We start from the raw sequence: 17999 nt of genomic DNA, 5'->3' as shown, positions 1-17999 counted from the left end.
AATAAAGAAGCATGCAATACAAAGTATTGGTGCCGACCGTTTTGGTTAAAACCAGAGCTGAGTACGATGCAAGGTGTATGGGCCCATGTTTCTGAGCTTGTGACAGTGCATGCACATCAACTCCAATGGGTATTCACCAACAAATTGACTTCTAGGCAGTGCAAGGCAGACTTGAACATGCATGCTGAGTAGACAGTATGCTGGGTAGGCAAAATAGCTGCCTGAATATCCGCTTCCCCTGAAAGACCTTGGGTGAGGATCGCGGAAGCCATGTAAGAGGAGTTTGAGTTATCAACACAAGACCATGCCTTGGAACATCCTGGTTCCCAATTAATCTCAATTATGATTACAATAGACCTATAAGTCCCAGCGATCATAAGAAACGTCCTTGAAACGATAACAAAGATGCTCCAGACAACCATGAGACACCACCTCGGCGTTGGACCGTACCGGCTTTGGACCAGTCATCATAGAGCCACATGCAGCCGTAAGGTTGAAATGGCACTAAACTTCCGAAAAGAGCCCCGATGATAGAGACCAAGCCACCAAACACGGGGATACCGCTGGCGATGAGATCGGCCACGACCGTTACGCCGGTGCAACCAAGCCAGGTTCCCCAATGGACGATTGTGTTGGAGTAAGATGCTTCGAGCCTCGAAGAATGCGAACGAAGAGAAATTTACTCGAAAACTAGGTGGTATTTACAAAAGAAAAACCCAAGATTAGAGTCTTTCTGTAATAGACCGTACATGGAGGACGACAAGTGAAAGCAGCAACAAGGTCTTCATGTACACAGTCTTATGTCACCGCCAAAAATCTCTTCTCAACTCAACAGCCCCGATAATGTGTCCAAGAATCTCCACCTGTTATCACCTACTCCTCTCGACACCGCTCTCTCTAGATGGAGGCATCCGCTATTCCCAAACGACGTTGCCCATACCCCTCACCCCATGGGGATGGCTCCTGGAGCCTGTATCTATACCCTGGCGCCTGTTCATTCTATTACATACCAGCATCTCGGGGAACGGGGTCACTTCCACGCGAGCCCTGCCGGAGGTGCCGTTGTTTCTGTAACAAAGTCTGTTGACCTGCTGAAGTCTTGGAATTATGAGCTGACCTACTCCTACTAACAACATATTATACACACTACAGATGAACTCGAAGGGCCATGTTACTCCCACGCCAGAACCTATTCAGTCCTTCTTCTGAATCTCGCAGCACAGGGTCATATTTAGGCTTGGGGATGGACCAAATCTTCTCATACTCTCCTCCACCTTTGATGAAATCCCATTCGCCTCCGTTATATGCCCCCATCATTGTAAATCCAGATAGTTTGATCTTTTCGAGGGCCTCACTGAAGTTCTTGGCGTCGATTCCATGACCTGATCCCGGTGTCAAGAGCTTGAGTTCGCTCTCGGGCTTTGTGTCATAGGTCTTGTGAGCTACACCGGCCGGGATGAGGAAGATGTCTCCCGCCTCGGCCTTGAGCTCTATGCCGCCCTCCTCCCTGGCTGAGCCGTACGTGTTATCATGCATATCCTCAGAGGTGTCGGCGACGCCAAATCGGATCGTCGCATGGCCTGATAACACAGCCATAACCTCATGGGCCTTGGAGTGGAAGTGTGAAAGCTGGGTCTGCCCATAACGGACGAGCCACTCCACTTTCCAACCATTGTTTTCGAACAGATCATAGGCCCTGGCTGCACTGCAATGGTCGGGGTTCTTAGCGGTTCGCGGCAGCACATTCTTGTAATGCAACAGGGAGCGTGGGGAGTTCGGAATGAGATCCGTAGGAGCGAGGAAATACTGCTTAATTTCCACCATGGTGAAAGCTTGCAAGAAAAGTCTTGGTCTTGGTACAAGGATATGAATTTGGTGTATTTGTCCGCGCTCGCTACGAAACCGTGAGGATTCTTTATTAACTTCCTATCAGACAAATGGCCGGCAGATATCTCCGAGTATCGCGGCGTCGTCTTGTCAGCACCGGCACATTTTCCCGATCGTGGGGATGGGATGGACGAATGGGACCTCTTCCAGCTCGAGCCATTCAACCTCTGGCTCAGGGCTCTACTCCGGACATAGCCCTCGACTATGTACGGCAGAAGAGTCCGGTCAAGACCTAGATTAAGAATAGTCTCAGTCTCGGACAAGAAGCTTACGGCGAGATTAAATACAAAGGGGGAATCTATAGTAGTTTAAAATGCCAGTTGGTTATCAAGAACAGACCGACAAGTCCGCGGCCCACATGAAGAGTTTGCCGGTAGTCTAAAAGACCTGGCTCAGTCAGGGCTTTTCTAGTATTTTATCTTCAAACTTATCTTCCTATTAAGAAATAGTGCCAAACTTGCCCCAGGGTCAGGTAGTCGACCACTGATGAACGCAATGGAAGGGTGGATAGATGGGGTGGATTTGCAGCCCGGTAAACATCAGTTGCAGGAAGTGGAAGCAATTGATCCTCGCATCAAATCACAGCTTGACGAATGTTTCCATTCTTAAGCACCATTTCATTGCTTTATTCAAAGGCGTTTCATGCATGGCACGAGTATCTTCGTGTCCCTTCATCATAACTTCGTGACAAGAAAGAGCTTGACATAAGCCTTTCTGTGATATCTATACATATCGGTCTCCCAGGACCCCATTCTTGCGTTCCTCGCTGTCAATTTGCCTCCCATGTGTCCCACTTTGATCATCATCACTTTCGTCCTTGTCCCTCTCAGCTCTCTTCCGAACCTTGGACGTAAAGGTTACCATCTTGGCGTACTTCTCCGTTGTCTTGGTGATGGTCTTCCACACAACCTTCCATGTGAGCTCGCTCCTCATGGTGTGATAGAGGGCAAATAGTAGGAGGATAGCCCCAAAGGATGCGACCACCCACCACTTAAGGGCTTCGTCAAGATCCTTCAAAGGCTCCGTGTTCATGGCAAGCAAACTTGCAACCAAGCTAGGGGGCACAAAGAGTGACGCAAGGACAGTAAGATTTCCCACACTCTCGCTATTCTTGGCCGTGTTTCTCGCGTCTTCGAGGCTGATGGCATTGTTGACCACTGTGCTGAGGCGATCGATACGCACCTCGTAGTCGTTGAGACGCTCCTGTATGCGCTCGTAGTCTCGTCTATAGGGGTCAAAGATTGCCTCTGTGTCGATCCGGTAAGCTTCGCCTTCATAACGCTTTTGTCGCAGTTCCAGATCTGAAGCTTGGCGCAGAGTTGCGGAAAGCATATCTCGGCAAACAGGTACCCATCGACGCCAGATGTTAAGCTTGTTCAGGATGGGTTCTCGATCATCGTTGACTGGTAGGAAGGCGGGCCGAGATATCTCCCAATCGATCTGGTTAAGACGAGCGTTGAGATAGTCGGTGAAGGTGAGCCAGTCTGTACACACAAGGTGCAGCAGGGCTTGAACAGGAATCACGAGGGGAGAAGTTGGGGAAGAAGGCGATGGTAATTTTGGGAAGCATGTCTCTTTCTGGGCCCAGAACACAAAGTCTTCAAGCCAAGATTTTGGCGTCTCATCCTGATCGCTTCGCATTGAAGGCGGAGCTAGGGGGATGTCGTCTGGTGGCGAGCTAAACAAAGGAAGCTCATCCCAGTTGGCATATCCACGCCAAAGGGGATATCCCTGCTGAGGGGTTGGCTCGAGGAGAAGAACAGCTTGAAGAGACACGTTAGCGGGGAGAACTGATGCTTGGAACCCAACAGAAGTTGATCTTACCAACAGCCGTGTCGTTGTCAATATCGTTGCGGAGCCAAAAGGTTGCTCGACTGCGAATGTGTCCAACCTTGGCATCCACGGGCGCCTCTCCGAGTTTAGATGAGGATCCATTGGCGGCCTTGGAGGCTTTATTCTTCGTCCCATCCTTGCCCGTAGCCGGGTCTTTATCCCAAAATGCTTGATTGTCGTCTCCGTCCATCCGCCGCATCACGTTGAATCTGTCAACGGCATCTTGGGCGTCGCTGAGTTCCTGATGGTTTGGAAAGTATCGGGATCGGACGAGCCGCATCTGGAACCAGTTTTGTTGCCGAGACATGACATCGAGCATCGGAGGCTCACGCCATGGGTCTCGAACGTTGTTCCAAACGTAGTCGATAAGTTGAGTGCGAAAAAACCGAGGGTCGATATCAAGTCCAGCTCCCAAGGTTTCGATGATGTCTCGGGAAAGGTCCTCGACAACAAACAGGCTAAGCTTGATGTCCTTCCGTGAGATTGAGTTATCCTTGACTCGGGAAACAGCCTCTTCCAGCCCAGCAAGCGCAGAATGTGGATGCAATTCGTCGAACTGGTACCTTTCGACGGATGGCTTGCCTTCTGATTTGTACTCTAGTAGAGCCACATTCATCCTTTTCGCTCGTAGAAATTGCTCCCTTTTTATTTCTAGGCTCGATTAGACATGGATAGAAGACTGTAGCACGGGATTTAGCTCACCTGGAATAGTATCTCCATAGACGTAGCGCGGCTTCTGATTCTTCACAGGCACTTCGCCTGGGAACGTGCACCATCGCGTCGGAATCGTGCCGACTTCCATGAAGTCGACGAGAAGCTGAAGTTGAGGCCATGTTCCAGCCAGACTCTTGACGTATGTGAGGTACTCTCCCTCTACCCTGTCTGTGCTGTAGTTGTCAATTAGCAACGTTGTTATGTGAGATTGGTAGACAGCCACTTACTCGCCCCAATACCTGCCCTCCTCCCTCAGTATCCGGATCACATCTTCCCTCTTCTCATCCTGATACGCATCCCCAAAGAAATACGTATTCGTGCCCAGGTCTTTGCGAAAATACTGCCAGTTTGACCGCTTGTAGTATCCAAGCGAACGTCGCGCCGCCATGTTGACGCGGCGTGCGGGGAAAAGAGCCTGCGCAAGATGAAGAAGAATGCAGAAAAGCCTCAAAAATGGTGGCAGGGATGGTGTCATGTTTTTGTAGGCTAGTGCGGCTGTGCGTGTGGTCAAGGGTCCGCTGGGAGCTCGGTGTGATCCCTGTCGTGTCGAGAGCTGGGCTGGTCAGCCTAGAAGTGCACCTCGGGCACACCACCAGCTCTGAGCGGCTTTCAAGCCTGCAGAATTCTTCGTAACAGGGCAGAGCCTGGCGCCACAGCGGTTAAACGGCTCAAGACGCCGAGGATGGGTATGCAACAAGACGAAGCTCAGCCTCAAGGTGCAGCTTTTCTGTGCTCAGGAGAAGAAGCACCAGACCATCCATACTTTAACGTCCATCTTGCTGGGCGTAAATCCCACTGGCGACCAAATCTTTAGCATGAGGCATTGCAGGCAGAGCGAGAGCCTAGCATGTCACCAGGCGGAGGTCGCACCGCAGTTTAAACCGACATCTGCACCGACAAGCTGGCAAGCCGCCGGGCAAATCACATTCTTCGCGTTACCACCCTTACGATTAACTTCGCCATAGCGCCTCTGTCGGCAAAGAGTCTAAAGACCATCACAGTAGGCACAGAAGGTCAGGCAAGATGACACGAAACAACGGTGGCGTGATGCACTAAGCCCCGGCTTGAAAAGCAGGCTATTTCGAGTAGATCCATTTTATCGAAAGTATGCCTTGCAACTGTCGGTGATGATTCAGGATCTCGGGTGGGTGGTCACAGACATTGTTGATGATTTGATCTTGTCGGCCAGGAGATGGCAATGGGCAATGCAGTCGTGAGAGGACCAGACCAACGAGAGTAGTAAGGAAGAAGCACCTCAGATAAAACAACCACCATGTTCAGGAAGATGGGCGACAAGCAACATGTTGCCTGGCTGCAATGGACAAGGAGCCGACTCCAAACGGGCGCCGACCCGATACAAGCATACATTCTTCGAAGCACAATGAATTAACACTAGCATTCTTTGGGTCCAGCCGCATGCAGGCCCTATCCTGTATCCTAATAAAGAGACTCGCAGACAATCGTAAGTGGAGTTTGCTCTTGCAACGCATCAACTGACAGCGGCACCTACGGAGGGACGAACCACCCGCTACCCGCCTTGTCCCGGCCTGTGGACCGGGCGGCCCGGGCCTAACCCACCCCACCAACCCCGGCAATTCTTAGTGGCCGCCAGCGCAACCTCCGGTCCATGTACGACTTGGCGGGCTTCTGGGGACTTGAAGGAGAGCTGGGTCGAGCAGATGACCTAGAGGAAGTCTTAAAAGGCTAATGCAGCGAGGAGTGGGAGAAATTGAATCGTGAGCTAGACAAAATTGATGCTAGCTGGGTGGAACAAGACCCAAACAACAGTGAAGGCTGTGCCAACATTGTGTAGTCTCGTTTGACGGTCTTTTACCCTCAGGCCCAGACGATCTGCCCCAAGGATGAACAGTACCTTGTCGATTCCGCTGATCTCGAGCAATTGTTTAACTTGAGCACTCGGATAGGATACTGGCACTTCCGACGGTTGCACCAAAATTTGCAGCCGCTCCGAGTCTAGCCGTAGGGTAGGTAGGTAAAAGAAGCCCCGGGCATTGGTAGCGAAAGAGATAGAGGCGTGTTCAAGGTGGCGACTCATTCCAGTTGTGGCCTTGAGTAGTTTGGTGTCTGATCCTGTTCATCACTTCTATCGTTCAAGATGAAAAGCTCAAGGCACGATGTGGTTGCGAATATCTGAGAAAGAGTTGTTGGACTGACACTGCGAAAACACCCCCAACGGACAGGAGAGAACTTCCCACAGACGTCAAACTGCGAGCGTAAAAATTTGTGTATCGCTTTTGAAGGTATGAATAGGGTCAAAATGTTTCCTATCGTTGGTATCTTCGACGGAAATCTCCCGAAGAGTGTGCTTGATGCAGCCCTACAGCACGGCCAAGCAAGCCGCGTGAACTCCTCAATATTTATCAGGCAGAGTACGACGTGGCAGAATGTTCTCTTCTCGAAAACTCCATACCAGCATTCATAGATGCAGGCACATGTGAAGAGAAGCGATTTAATCCCTTCGGAGTTGTTATGTAGTTCTATTAGCCGCTCTAGGACGTTGAGCTGGATTTCTGACGGTAAGATATTCCATGATGTCATGTTAGTGCAATGATGTAGATTGATTGAAATGGAAGTCCAAATGGAGTACCGCGGCGGTCATAAAGATATGGGAATCTCTCTATATATAACATCACCCTTATGAAGCCTATCTTTGCGCTTCCCAGTTGGGAGTGAAACTCGTAACAAACTTATGGTGTTGTGCCGAGTTGAGCTTCATGCTAACATTTTATTGAGAAGAGTTTTTTACGCTAAATAAGCCACCCAAAGCAAGTATTCTGTTACTAGTCTGCCCTCAATCTCTTCGAATGCAAAAAGGTATAATCCGGCATCGCATCCCTAACCCACTGCTCCAACTTCCGTCCCCCTTCCTCGCCAAACTCACTCCTCCACTTGACAGCCTCATCATCAATGTTGATATTGCCAGCTACCTTTGATGAATCGATCTTGGAGCTTGCATTGATGGTGCTCAACATCCTCTGCTCCATGCTCGACAGGCTATCCAGCTTCTCCTTGTTTGCCTTGTCCCAGGAGAATCGTAGCTTGTCCTGGTCAAGACCTGCCAGTGCAGCATACTTGGAAACCAAGTTAGGGGAGATCATGATATCGTCGGCATCGAGCACAATCGGCCACTGGCTGTCTTCTCCGAAATGTTTGACGTAAAAGTCGTACATGGCTCGGAACCACTTCATAGTCACCTCGATATCAAGGGGCTCTTTCTGCCAGCGGGAAAAGCCGTCCATCTCCATCCTGGTGAGACAGGTTCGGAACAAAGATGGAATTTGCATGGCGGGATGGCGAATTAGAAATGTTGGGCTCCAAATCTTGAGGAACTCGTCAGGCAGAAATGTGAGGTTGAGCGACGAACGAGTTGGGTTCGGCGCGTTTGTCGTGACAAAGGTTTTGGGCTCTCCAGGAACATTGATGGTTCCATAAGTGTACTGAGAATCATAGAAAGCACTCGTCAACATGATTGCGTGCTCCTTGACATAGACGAGTTGACCTTCCTGGTCGGCAGCGGCGATGTATTCTTCAAGCCGGCTCAGGCATTCCTTCTGTTGATCTTCCAGGTCCTTACATTCCTCTTCAGTCCAGTCTTCCATGGGCTTCTGGAGTAGGTTCAATCGTGTTCCGATTGAAGGCAGGAAGAAATATCCGCCTTCACGAGCGGGACGAACGCCCTGCTCGTCGAGGTTCAGCACCTTGACCAACAAGTTGGATGCGGTGCGAGGAGAGGTGAGCAGCCAATAGCGACGGCTCTTCTGTGATGCTGAGCCTTGATTCATGGTGTATGAATGAACACGCCTTGGTGTTGAAAATCTTTGTGGGATGGGTTGAGGATATGATGATGAAGCAAGGATAGTGGAAACAGGATAGTAATAGCCCTCCTCCCCACGACAACCCCAGTGATATTTATACTCGTCCTACTAAACCTCTACACACCCTTTCAACTCCCTCGCGCTTAGTCGGATAATACTCGCCGTCGTATCTCGGTCCCTCGGCCTGGGACTCGCGCCGGGCCTTCGCTTCGGCCCCTCGCAACTGCATGCATCGCTGCATGGAACCACATGTGGGACTTGTTAAATTCAGCGAGATGTAACATGGCCTATGCAGCGGACTTCTCGGACATCCGCTTAATAATTAAACAAGCCCGGCATTTGCGAATATTCCGATAGGAAGCGGGTGATCGACGTCAAGCCCTTGCTGCCCCTCTTCGCGCGACGAGGTTCGACACACTACCGCCTCTCGGGGAAAACTTATTCGGTTTCTCAGCATGCTCACTCTCTACTGGCAATTCCGGTTATCTCCGCACCGAACGGAAAACCTTAAGGCTTTCCCCGTTGGACCATAGGGCTTAGTGCTGAGGACATGTACTCCCTCTGTCAACATCTAGACGCGCCAGCCCCAGGGGGTACTTTTGTGATGATCAGCATCTATGAGGTAAATAATAGTCCAATATGACTCCACTCCACCAAGCTCCGAGTCAATCTGAGACAGCGTCGACTCATCAAGGGTCCGAGCCACTGATGTCAAGAGTTGCCTGACAACCATATCCACCGAGAGCCGCCGAGCGCCGTCTCGCGAGGGCCGGCTTATGGTCTCTTTTCCCAATTGTCGGAGTCTGTTGTTCCGGGCGGGCAATGGTGCCAAAAATGAGACTGGGTTTTCGGATAGGCAATGATAGATGGGGAGGGGGTGTATTGGGGTGGTCAGCCCTGTTTCTAGGGTGGTCAGCTTGGATTTATCAGTCATGAATTATCTGCCACGATGCCTCGAAAGCTGTCAAGAACTTGATAATCAAACTGTGAGCTCTATAAGAAGACTAGTAAACTCAATTGTTGTGCTATTATCCATTACGTCGCCAGTCAGCTTACCTCATTCCACGAGAACAGCTATCCTTCTGTCCATCTGTTTGTCTGGTCATGCGGATGGAATCGATTTTCCTCCTATCCAAAATAGGATAGAATTATCTTTGCTGGACATGTCACAAAGTCGTCTTGACTTGAAAGTACCCCGAGATGCTTTTCTCGGTGCCCTCATGAGTAGGTGCTCAGCACATCTAGCCCAGCTCTCGGAGAGTTCGGTCGTTCATTAGTGTCTATGAATTTCTTGAACTAGGCTCTTTCATTTGTGCCCGACGTCCTCTTGAAATCCTCCATAGACTCAAAAACGACCATGTAAATTCCCATCTACCCACTGCCTTGCTAGTTCACACGAAGTTGTTAGAATGCCGGGCCTAGGACCCATAACACAAATTCGTGGGCAAGCTCCAACAATATTTCAACCTTGTTTTCTTCGTCTTATTTGAGGATGAGAAGAACATTCCACAAAGCCTGAGGACTCAGGCATGACCTTGTGACTTCTCGCCGCATAAATCCAGATATTTCCTCGCCTTCTAGTTATCGGCCTTCTTTCGTTTGTGGCCTACGCACTTGTCACATACCCTGCTATCAGAAATCCCTCAAACTAACAGTTCTTCTCGAATACACTACCTCCCACAAGTTTATACCGGACATTCGTATAAATTCGGGTTCTACGGGCCATACGAACCTGAGGCTCTTCCAGAATAGCCTGAATATCTGGCTAGCTACTTAAATGTGGAATCTCCTATGATAGAGGTTCTCCTTCCTAGGAGGTTAAGAACCGGCCCATATTTCATCTTAAAGAGCCACTTCACCTGGACATTGCCAAGTTAGATACGCAAGCACAATCCGCCACAAAACAAGATATGGGGCATTTCCGTTGTGCTTGGGTTTCAAAATATCTACTTGGTACATGTTTAGATGGCTTGACGAGAATCCAGCAGTTTAAAGACGATATGGTCATTTGAACTCAGTCCTTAACCCAAAATTAGTCCAACAGAATTTTCAAGAACCATGGCTCTTAACAATGCGAGTAGCACCCCACCATGCAACGTGTAGCAATTTTTCTCCATGCATCATCACATACCAGAAGTCAGGAATGTTCCCCGCAATGACGGCCGTGGAGTTCCGAGACAACTCCACTTCAAGTCTGACAGATGGTTCCTGAATATGCTTAATGACACAAGTGGACATCTTACCTGCGTTGAGAGCTTACGAATCCTAGGCCAACAGTAAGAATGTCTCTCGGCACTCGCTGCAGCCCTGTCCTGGGGTGTTACGATCTCCCAGATCAAGCCGTGATCGACGGTCCAACAGTCCAACCATGTTCCACCGATCCTCTGCATAGCAAGACACGGTATCTTTCACCCCAGGGATTGGCACGGAGAGGCTGGCTGAGAGAATGGTGGCGCGGTAAGCTGAGAGTTTCGAGCTTCACTTGCAGGACCGACTTGCAGCTGTGTCTCAAGTCGGAGAAATGTTGAACTTGGAGGGAACATGTGATGATAACTTGAGAAGTTGGTTGCTACGCTCTCAGCCTGTATTTGGAGTATAAGAAGGGCAGTCATCTGCATAGAACTTGAGATCCCCCACGCCTTCGAGCAGACTTCTTCACACAATAACCATGGCTCAAATTCAGGATTTCCAGGGCATGCAATACTCCCGCGATGGCCCCTCATCTGAAAAGCTTGACTATGGATACTTCAATCAGCAGTACGCCTCCTCATCCTACCAACAGGAACGCGACCTGAACCCTGCCATGATCATTCAGCCAAAGGGAGACCAAGATGTCATCGGGGCTGTCAACTGGGCCAGACAGAACAAGGTTGCAATCGCCGTCAAGAGTGGTGGTCACCAGTACAGCGGAGCCTGCTCGACCGGTGGCAAGAACATTCAGATCGACCTCTCCAATACGTACAAGGACATGAAGGTCCTCAACCCCAAGGTCCCCGTTGCCGAGGACAGGGCACTGGTCTTTGTTGGTGTCAGCAATCAGCTCAAGGACTTCAACGCCTATCTCAGACATAATGGGCTCTTTGTTCCACATGGACAGTGCGCTTATGTCTGTGTGGGTGGCCATGGACAAACAGGTGGCTATGGCCAGCTTGGCCGCAGCTTCGGCCTGTTTGGTGATCATATCAGGACCATTCGCATGGTTTGCCACGACGGTGTCATTCGTGAGATAACCAAGGACAGCGATGCTGAGCTCTTCCACGCCATTCTAGGCGGCAGTCCCGGCAACTTTGGCATCATCACCCACTACATCGTCGAGGTGTTCCAGGGCAAGAGTTACATGGGGACTGTTGCTGGCCCCAACGGAATCAAGGGTCCTCATGGGATGAAGGCCCTCTATCTCTACAACCCCGACGTCCTCAAGAAGCTTCTCACTGAGGTGGCAAAGATGGGGGATGACGCCAAGTTTCCACAAGGATTCGACCTCTGTGTGAGCGTTCTCAGTACCGACTTTCCCGTCACAATTCTGTTCCCATCTTTGAAGGATGCCAGTCTGTGGGAGAAGATCCAGAACAAGATCAAGCAAGCCCTTGCTGACGATGTCTTGGACCTCCTTAACGGAGCTTTCCCGGCTATCATTGTTGTCTACGCCCAGTGGTGCCCTGTCAGCAAGGCCGACAAGTACGATAAGAGTGTTGATGCTTGGTTCCAAAAGTTCCGAGACCTCAAAGATTCCTTCAAGTTGCACACTCTGCGGATTGAGGAGTCGGAGGCCGACGAGGACATGTCCAAGATGACCGGGCGATGGATCTTCCCCAAGCAGCGGGAGTTTGACCTTCCTTACGTCAAGCGCACATACGCCACCAACTCGAGAACTCTTGAGAAGGATGGCTGGGTCGATTCTGTGGTTAAGCGTCTCGACTTGATCTACAACCCGCGCCAGAAGCTCGGCCACAACAAGGGTGAGGACGAGTACGAAGTCTACACCCATTGCAAGCTCTCGGTTCAAATACAGTGCTTCGGAGGTGACAACTCGCGTTTTTATACCGACAGGAACAACGGAACCTCTTACAGCTGGAGAGACTCCAGTGTTGTCCAGACACTCGACTGCTTCCACGATCCAGGCGACAAGTACAAGCAGTACGCTCTCAACTGGCAGAAGGAGAACGATGCCATCATGGTTGGCCGTTCTAGCCCGTTCAGCAAGCAGGACAAGCGTGTCCTCTGGGGTTCTTACGGAGACTGGGATCTTGGAAAGCCAGAGATTTGGAAGTGTTACTACGAGGATGAGCAAAAGTATCAGAGATTGGGCAAGGCTAGGGGCAAGGCTGATCCCAACGGTACCTTTACTGCGAACCCGTTCGCTGTCAAGGCTGTCAAGGAGACTTAGATACTTGGGCGGACTGACGCTGGGTGAAAGAGCTGGGAGAGGGGGCTCAACGGACTTGTGTTCTGTTACCAAATTGTCTACAGACAATACTCCTTTCATGAAACGTTTCTACTTAGCATTGGGATATGATGCTATGATGTGTTGACAATGTGTTCTTTGTTATAGTTGAAGCCCGGCCCTTGATGGGTTAACTGAACTAGAAAATCGAAACGTTTCTACAAAACGGCGAGGACTAAAACCCTCTCAGAGGACTTGCAGCCTTCAAACAGTCATCTAGTCACTGTATATCCTTTCGAAGCTGACCTCGAACGTGCTCGGTTTGAGCCGCTGCAACGGTGGGCTCTGGCACATACGACCACACCCATTGGAAAATACGGGATCCCGTCCGCTCTCCCATAGTCAAGCCAATGAGGGGCGGATTAGTAGTTGGGTCGGTGACGACCAGCGAATCCCCGCTGTTGTATGTCTTTTTGAAATTTTTGTTTATTTATATTGCCTTCTTTTTTGTGGTGGTGTTCTGTTGAGGCTGTCGAGATTGTGGGTTGGGGCAACTGTTCTCCTCGAGGCTCCAGTGACTGTACCTTGACTCCATGAGAAACGTGCAGTCTTATCCATCGCCAGCCCTCGGTAGGGTTTGTGTAATTTCTAGTAATTCCGGGTCATTATGGGGCGAATGGAGTGGACCAAGCGGGCATGAGCTTGCTCACCGTCTTTGGTGCAATAACTACTTCAAGTCTCTATGTACGATAGCGTAAGTTCACATTTTAGATGGTGAGATTAAGCTCGGTCACAAATTTTATTAGAGAAATGCGTATAAATGACTCTTTTCTTATATATACTGTGTGGTCTGTCTATACTTATACTGAGGCCGGCTGAGCTTGCCCCGTCAAACAAAGGACGGCCCCCACCGGCATTGTAAAATTCGATTTTGCCGTGGTTCCCTAGTTGTACGAGTTAGGCCCTCTTCAGTTATCTGAGCCTAGTAACGGCCGCCGCTGTTGAACGTGTCGTTTGTCTTCTGCTGCATCTGGAGGAGTGCCAGCGTACGAAGCTCAGGTTCTACACGGAGCGTTCTAGGCTCCTCAATACGACCCATGTTTCCATCTGAGACCAAAGGCTGAATACCTTGATCTGGCTGATGGAAGATGGCATGCAACCGATCAGAAGGGCCTTCATAGTTGGCCTCAAGACACGCAGACTGAGTTTCCACACAACCACTGTACAGGTTCCTTCTCACGCTAGAGTTCGATTGCCCACTGAGGCTGGTTGGGTGGGAAGTTGCTCCAAAAACTGTGTTCTTGGCCACCTTTCGGGAAGCCTTGGAGCTAGTACGAGTGCAGGTGTTAGACATGATGAAGGTCCGAGGCTGACAGAAATCCTGTTGCTGTGTCTAAGATAGTTCTGTAGTGGTAGGGATCGCGGGTGTATTCGAACTGAGGTTGAAGAACTGGGTTGGAGAGAACAGAGGGCGTCTTGTCAAAGTTAATAGACAGGAGCTTTTATACCTGGATATTGTACCTGTCACTTGTAGTGTGCAATTCGAGGTCATGGTGGTGTTCTGCTCATCTTTCAGGCAATTAATGATGATTAATGTGCATCAACAAAGAGACACAACAATGGTCAGGGCCCTGTGAGCGTGTAGTAGGGGAATTACGAACAATGGAATCAGGGGCCACTGAAACAACGAGACAAAGAAATCAAGAAAACAAACATCACGTGAATCAACTGAACATGAGTCAACAATTCAATGCAAAGGATAATCTCGTTCGAACTCTTTACAAAATCTTCGTCAAAGGAAACTTGAAGCCAAAGGCCAAAGGTGGTGGTCAGGTTTTGGCTCAATATGAAAAGAGCTGTGATTAACCTATCACTGAGATCCTATTCTTTTCTCATTAGGCATTAACTAGCAACTGTTTTCATCGAGACTTGTGACAGTCGGCACTGGAATCCTGGTGAGTCCCAGCAAAGATGTTTCCATCTCCATTCTCATCCTTCAACAAGGCTTGGCCAAACCTGGGGCGCAATGCGTCTTAGCTTAATAATCGCACTTCATTCTGTCATAAACGACAACAAAGAACAAATGAACTGTTTGGATCTGACCAGGGTCGGGTGTCCGTGGCGCCCTTCCAAACCCTTGCGCGACATGGCCCTGTCGGACGCTAATCCCACTCAAAAATCACCTATCAAACAACAACTGGGCTGTAGCCAACAAAGCAGCTGCCTAAATATTTGAGGCATCAACTGTTTGGGCTTCAAGCTCGTGACTCTTGGAGACCCCGGGCAGCCTATGGTTGCAAGACCTTTCCGTCGCTGCATGCCGCTTTTCGACGACCTGATATCACACCGAGAGTCGGCTGGTTCGGCAGATGCAAAGCCAACGCGGCTGTTTGACGAAGAGTGTCATACTTCTCTCATTTGACTGGCCACTGAATATCTTTGAGCAAGTCTGGATGCAGTCAAGATGTTCAACGCGATAGGCTAGCTCGCCATAGCTGGAGCTTGGAACAACAAAGCCAATGAAAATGCGCAGGTAGCGTTTCATCACCAACTTTGCCGAGCTGTCCCTGGTAACATCGGCCATCTTTCTCAGCCAGCGAGCCCCGCTAAAGAAACCTGATCACAGCAGGCTGAACGAATCACTCACCACTCTTAAACGCCAGCTTGAGTACCTGAAACTGCCGCGCATTGCGGGAGCTGTGTATCTCTCTCAGAGTGAAGCTGCTGGTTCTTCTTATCAACATCCGTGACTTGGATACTGGAGGCATTTTCCATACCCTGGCATCTCATTTGCTGGATCCGAATCCTGGCGCTAAAACAGGGCATTTGGCTTCGCTTCCGTCTGGCCACTTCCACTAGAGCTTGATTTCGTGCTACCGAGTCAAGGGCTCGCATCCTCGAGAAACAAGGCGAACTCTCGGGTGCTAAAATCCCGCGACTCGTCTCTCTGACATGACCATAGCATGGTCTTGGCTGCATGGCGTGCTGGTAAAAACAGGATTGCAAGGACCCTCTTTGGAGGCTGAGTGAACAGGGCCTTTACCGTAGAACACACCCAAAAAGGAGTTGTACGGCGATGATGATACGCACCAGGGGCTCAGGACCCAGCTTTTGCAACTGCAAGCCAACGGGAGTTTGATATGACCTGACGAGGATTGTTGTCATTTTGAGTGCCGGAATTACCGGTTTCTGTCCCTCCCGCATCAAAACCCCAGGCATCGCCTACCTGCTCGCCGCCACTTGGTGCGGCCATGGTCAGTCGTTACCGTGATTCTCGCGCCTAAGGGCAACCAAGATCGACATCTATTTAATATTTCTAGGCCTACCCTATCTCATAGACGCCCTCAAGATGCATTCTTTAATGCTTACCACCCTCTCGGTACTTGGCCTGGTAGCCAGGGTACGCTCCGAGACCCAGTTCACCAACCCAGCGACCTGGAACGCCGAGGACGATGACCGATCCAACTACCAGGTATACGAAGTGGGAGATAGGATACCTATCAGGTGGACGACAGATCGAGACAGAATAAGTGTTGCGGTGTGGGAAAGTGGTGGATCAGGACCCTTCCTCTGGGCCTGGGTCGATCGTAAGAGACCCTTTTCTTCTGACGTGCTCATACACCTTCTTACATGATGTTTAGAGAACCTAACCGAGCGATCTACAACATGGAGGGTTGACTTTGGCAATGGCCGCTTCGACACGGACATTGGAGCAGAACATGCCAGATTCTGGTTCGCCCTTTACGACCCCGAAGATATCATAGACCGATCCGCAGATGGGTCAAAGAGCTTGGTCAACTCTGCTTCTTTCAACGTGACCGTTCCGGATTATAAACCAGCTTCGGTGACGACGAAGACGACGGCGACGACCGAAGAGGCCACCACTTCATCCCCCCGACCGAGACCGAGGCTGAATCTGAGACCACGAGTATAAGCACAACGGCGACTTCCAGCCCGACAGAATCAGCTGGCTCAGATGCTGCGGATAAGGAAGAAGACAAAGAGCCGGGTCTTTCAGCTGGAGCTGCGGCTGGCATTGGAGTCGGTGCATCAGTCGGTGGAATCGCGATGCTGGCCGGTATTGGTTTCTTCGTCTGGAGGCACTTGAAGAAGAGAAAAGAACAGCAATATTCAGGATCGCCTCAGTATTACCCACAACAGTATCATCCGCAAACGCAGTACCCGCCAGGCCCGGCGCAGCTACAGAGCCCTGGGGTGAAAGCCGAGTTGCCCACTCATTCTACAACCACTTCAACGAGCCAGGTATACGAAGCGCCATAGCATGAGGTTGCCTTGCGGGTGAGATGACGAGGCTTGGATAAGTTGAATTAGCGAAATGGTTTTTATTATATTTATCAGCGTGTCGTGGTCAAGACAAATGATAGCACAAGGTAATAGTTTGGAGACTTTGCGAATTCAAATTCAGGATTAGCCCTCTGGCATTTGCTTAGGTCTATTAACATGTGGTGAAAAGAAGTCATCAGAATGATGGCTCGACACGTCCCCTGAAGAGTTCCAAAACCCATTTTGAGCAATCCAAAGCATTCCTACCGCAAGTGTTAGAATCAGATATCCAGCTGGCATAGTTACCCTCTTTTTACAATTTATTCTCTTTGATCTTAAGAATAGTAGCGGTTGGGTAGGCTTCATTCTGAGTCCTTCGCATGGCGATCAAGGGTAGCTGTCACAAATCCATTTAAGTCGAGGTGGCTTGTCCTTTGACAGAAACGGATTATATATCCCTTTTTGGAAAGTGTAATTCCCTTTCTCATTTAATCTTATGTCAAGGTCAAGGTCGTACTTGAGTTCATGGTCCTCCACGTTGCTTGCACTGCCGGTCAAGGCTACCAACAACCACCCTGGCTCCTGCGAGTCAATGACGCACCCCTCGCAACCAAGTCAGGGTCGAGGCCTTGCACATTTCTTTCAGCTGTCGTGTCGCTCAGACATGGCTAGGGATCGTGTCAATCCCGCGCGTGGCGCCTGTGATGCAACGGGGGTAATACCCGGTGTGGGTGACGGGCCTCCTTTTGTTACCTACCAGGCACACTGTGTCTCTAAACGAAGGCCTCTCATCATTCATTCTTTGTGTTTTTATTTTGTTACAGATCCGTTGAGATCCTACTCTGTCGATCAACACAAGGCCATGGTTAGTCCCTCACAACTTGAAGTCGGGATGGATCTGCGTCCTAAGTGCTAGCTTCAAGAGTGCGGGGTTTGCTTGTGGCTTCAACCTGACCATGCAGCCCTTGAGCTGATCACTTCCGCTCTCCACCTTGATGCATAATCGGCGCCTGCAATACAACGAGGGAAGAGAGAACAAAGCAGGCTGCGAAATCTCTCGA

The 17999-nt window shown here is 50.1% G+C and overlaps 6 protein-coding genes across 6 annotated transcripts; 2 read left to right on the top strand and 4 right to left on the bottom strand.

The window, feature by feature from the left end:
• Positions 1 to 1146: 1146 nt before the first annotated feature.
• On the bottom strand, positions 1147 to 1824 carry MRS44_011040 (uncharacterized protein; the record flags this gene model as incomplete). The annotated part of the gene is made up of 1 exon (XM_046273714.1): positions 1147 to 1824. The coding sequence occupies one exon, from the start codon at positions 1822 to 1824 to the stop codon at positions 1147 to 1149; it is 678 nt and encodes a 225-aa protein (XP_046135259.1).
• A 786-nt stretch (positions 1825 to 2610) lies between these two features.
• On the bottom strand, positions 2611 to 4909 carry MRS44_011039 (uncharacterized protein; the record flags this gene model as incomplete). The annotated part of the gene is made up of 4 exons (XM_065619579.1): positions 2611 to 3650; positions 3712 to 4317; positions 4423 to 4607; positions 4662 to 4909. The coding sequence occupies 4 exons, from the start codon at positions 4907 to 4909 to the stop codon at positions 2611 to 2613; spliced, it is 2079 nt and encodes a 692-aa protein (XP_065475651.1).
• A 2326-nt stretch (positions 4910 to 7235) lies between these two features.
• Positions 7236 to 8237, bottom strand: MRS44_011038 (uncharacterized protein; the record flags this gene model as incomplete). The annotated part of the gene is made up of 1 exon (XM_046275790.2): positions 7236 to 8237. The coding sequence occupies one exon, from the start codon at positions 8235 to 8237 to the stop codon at positions 7236 to 7238; it is 1002 nt and encodes a 333-aa protein (XP_046135261.1).
• A 2701-nt stretch (positions 8238 to 10938) lies between these two features.
• Positions 10939 to 12657, top strand: MRS44_011037 (uncharacterized protein; the record flags this gene model as incomplete). Its single annotated transcript, XM_046283423.2, has 1 exon — positions 10939 to 12657. One exon carries the CDS (start codon positions 10939 to 10941, stop codon positions 12655 to 12657), a length of 1719 nt encoding a protein of 572 aa, XP_046135262.1.
• A 979-nt stretch (positions 12658 to 13636) lies between these two features.
• MRS44_011036 (uncharacterized protein) lies at positions 13637 to 14008 on the bottom strand (the record flags this gene model as incomplete). Its single annotated transcript, XM_046281014.1, has 1 exon — positions 13637 to 14008. The coding sequence occupies one exon, from the start codon at positions 14006 to 14008 to the stop codon at positions 13637 to 13639; it is 372 nt and encodes a 123-aa protein (XP_046135263.1).
• A 1995-nt stretch (positions 14009 to 16003) lies between these two features.
• On the top strand, positions 16004 to 16935 carry MRS44_011035 (uncharacterized protein; the record flags this gene model as incomplete). The annotated part of the gene is made up of 3 exons (XM_065619578.1): positions 16004 to 16241; positions 16296 to 16434; positions 16494 to 16935. The coding sequence occupies 3 exons, from the start codon at positions 16004 to 16006 to the stop codon at positions 16933 to 16935; spliced, it is 819 nt and encodes a 272-aa protein (XP_065475650.1).
• Positions 16936 to 17999: the final 1064 nt, after the last annotated feature.

The sequence above is a fragment of the Fusarium solani genome (genome assembly GCF_023522795.1).
Source record: "Fusarium solani strain SB1 chromosome Unknown bctg00000007, whole genome shotgun sequence".
Classification (NCBI taxonomy): Eukaryota; Fungi; Ascomycota; class Sordariomycetes; order Hypocreales; family Nectriaceae; genus Fusarium; species Fusarium solani.
Note: the sequence above shows the minus strand (reverse complement) of the source record. Positions and strands in the feature narration are given on the sequence as shown.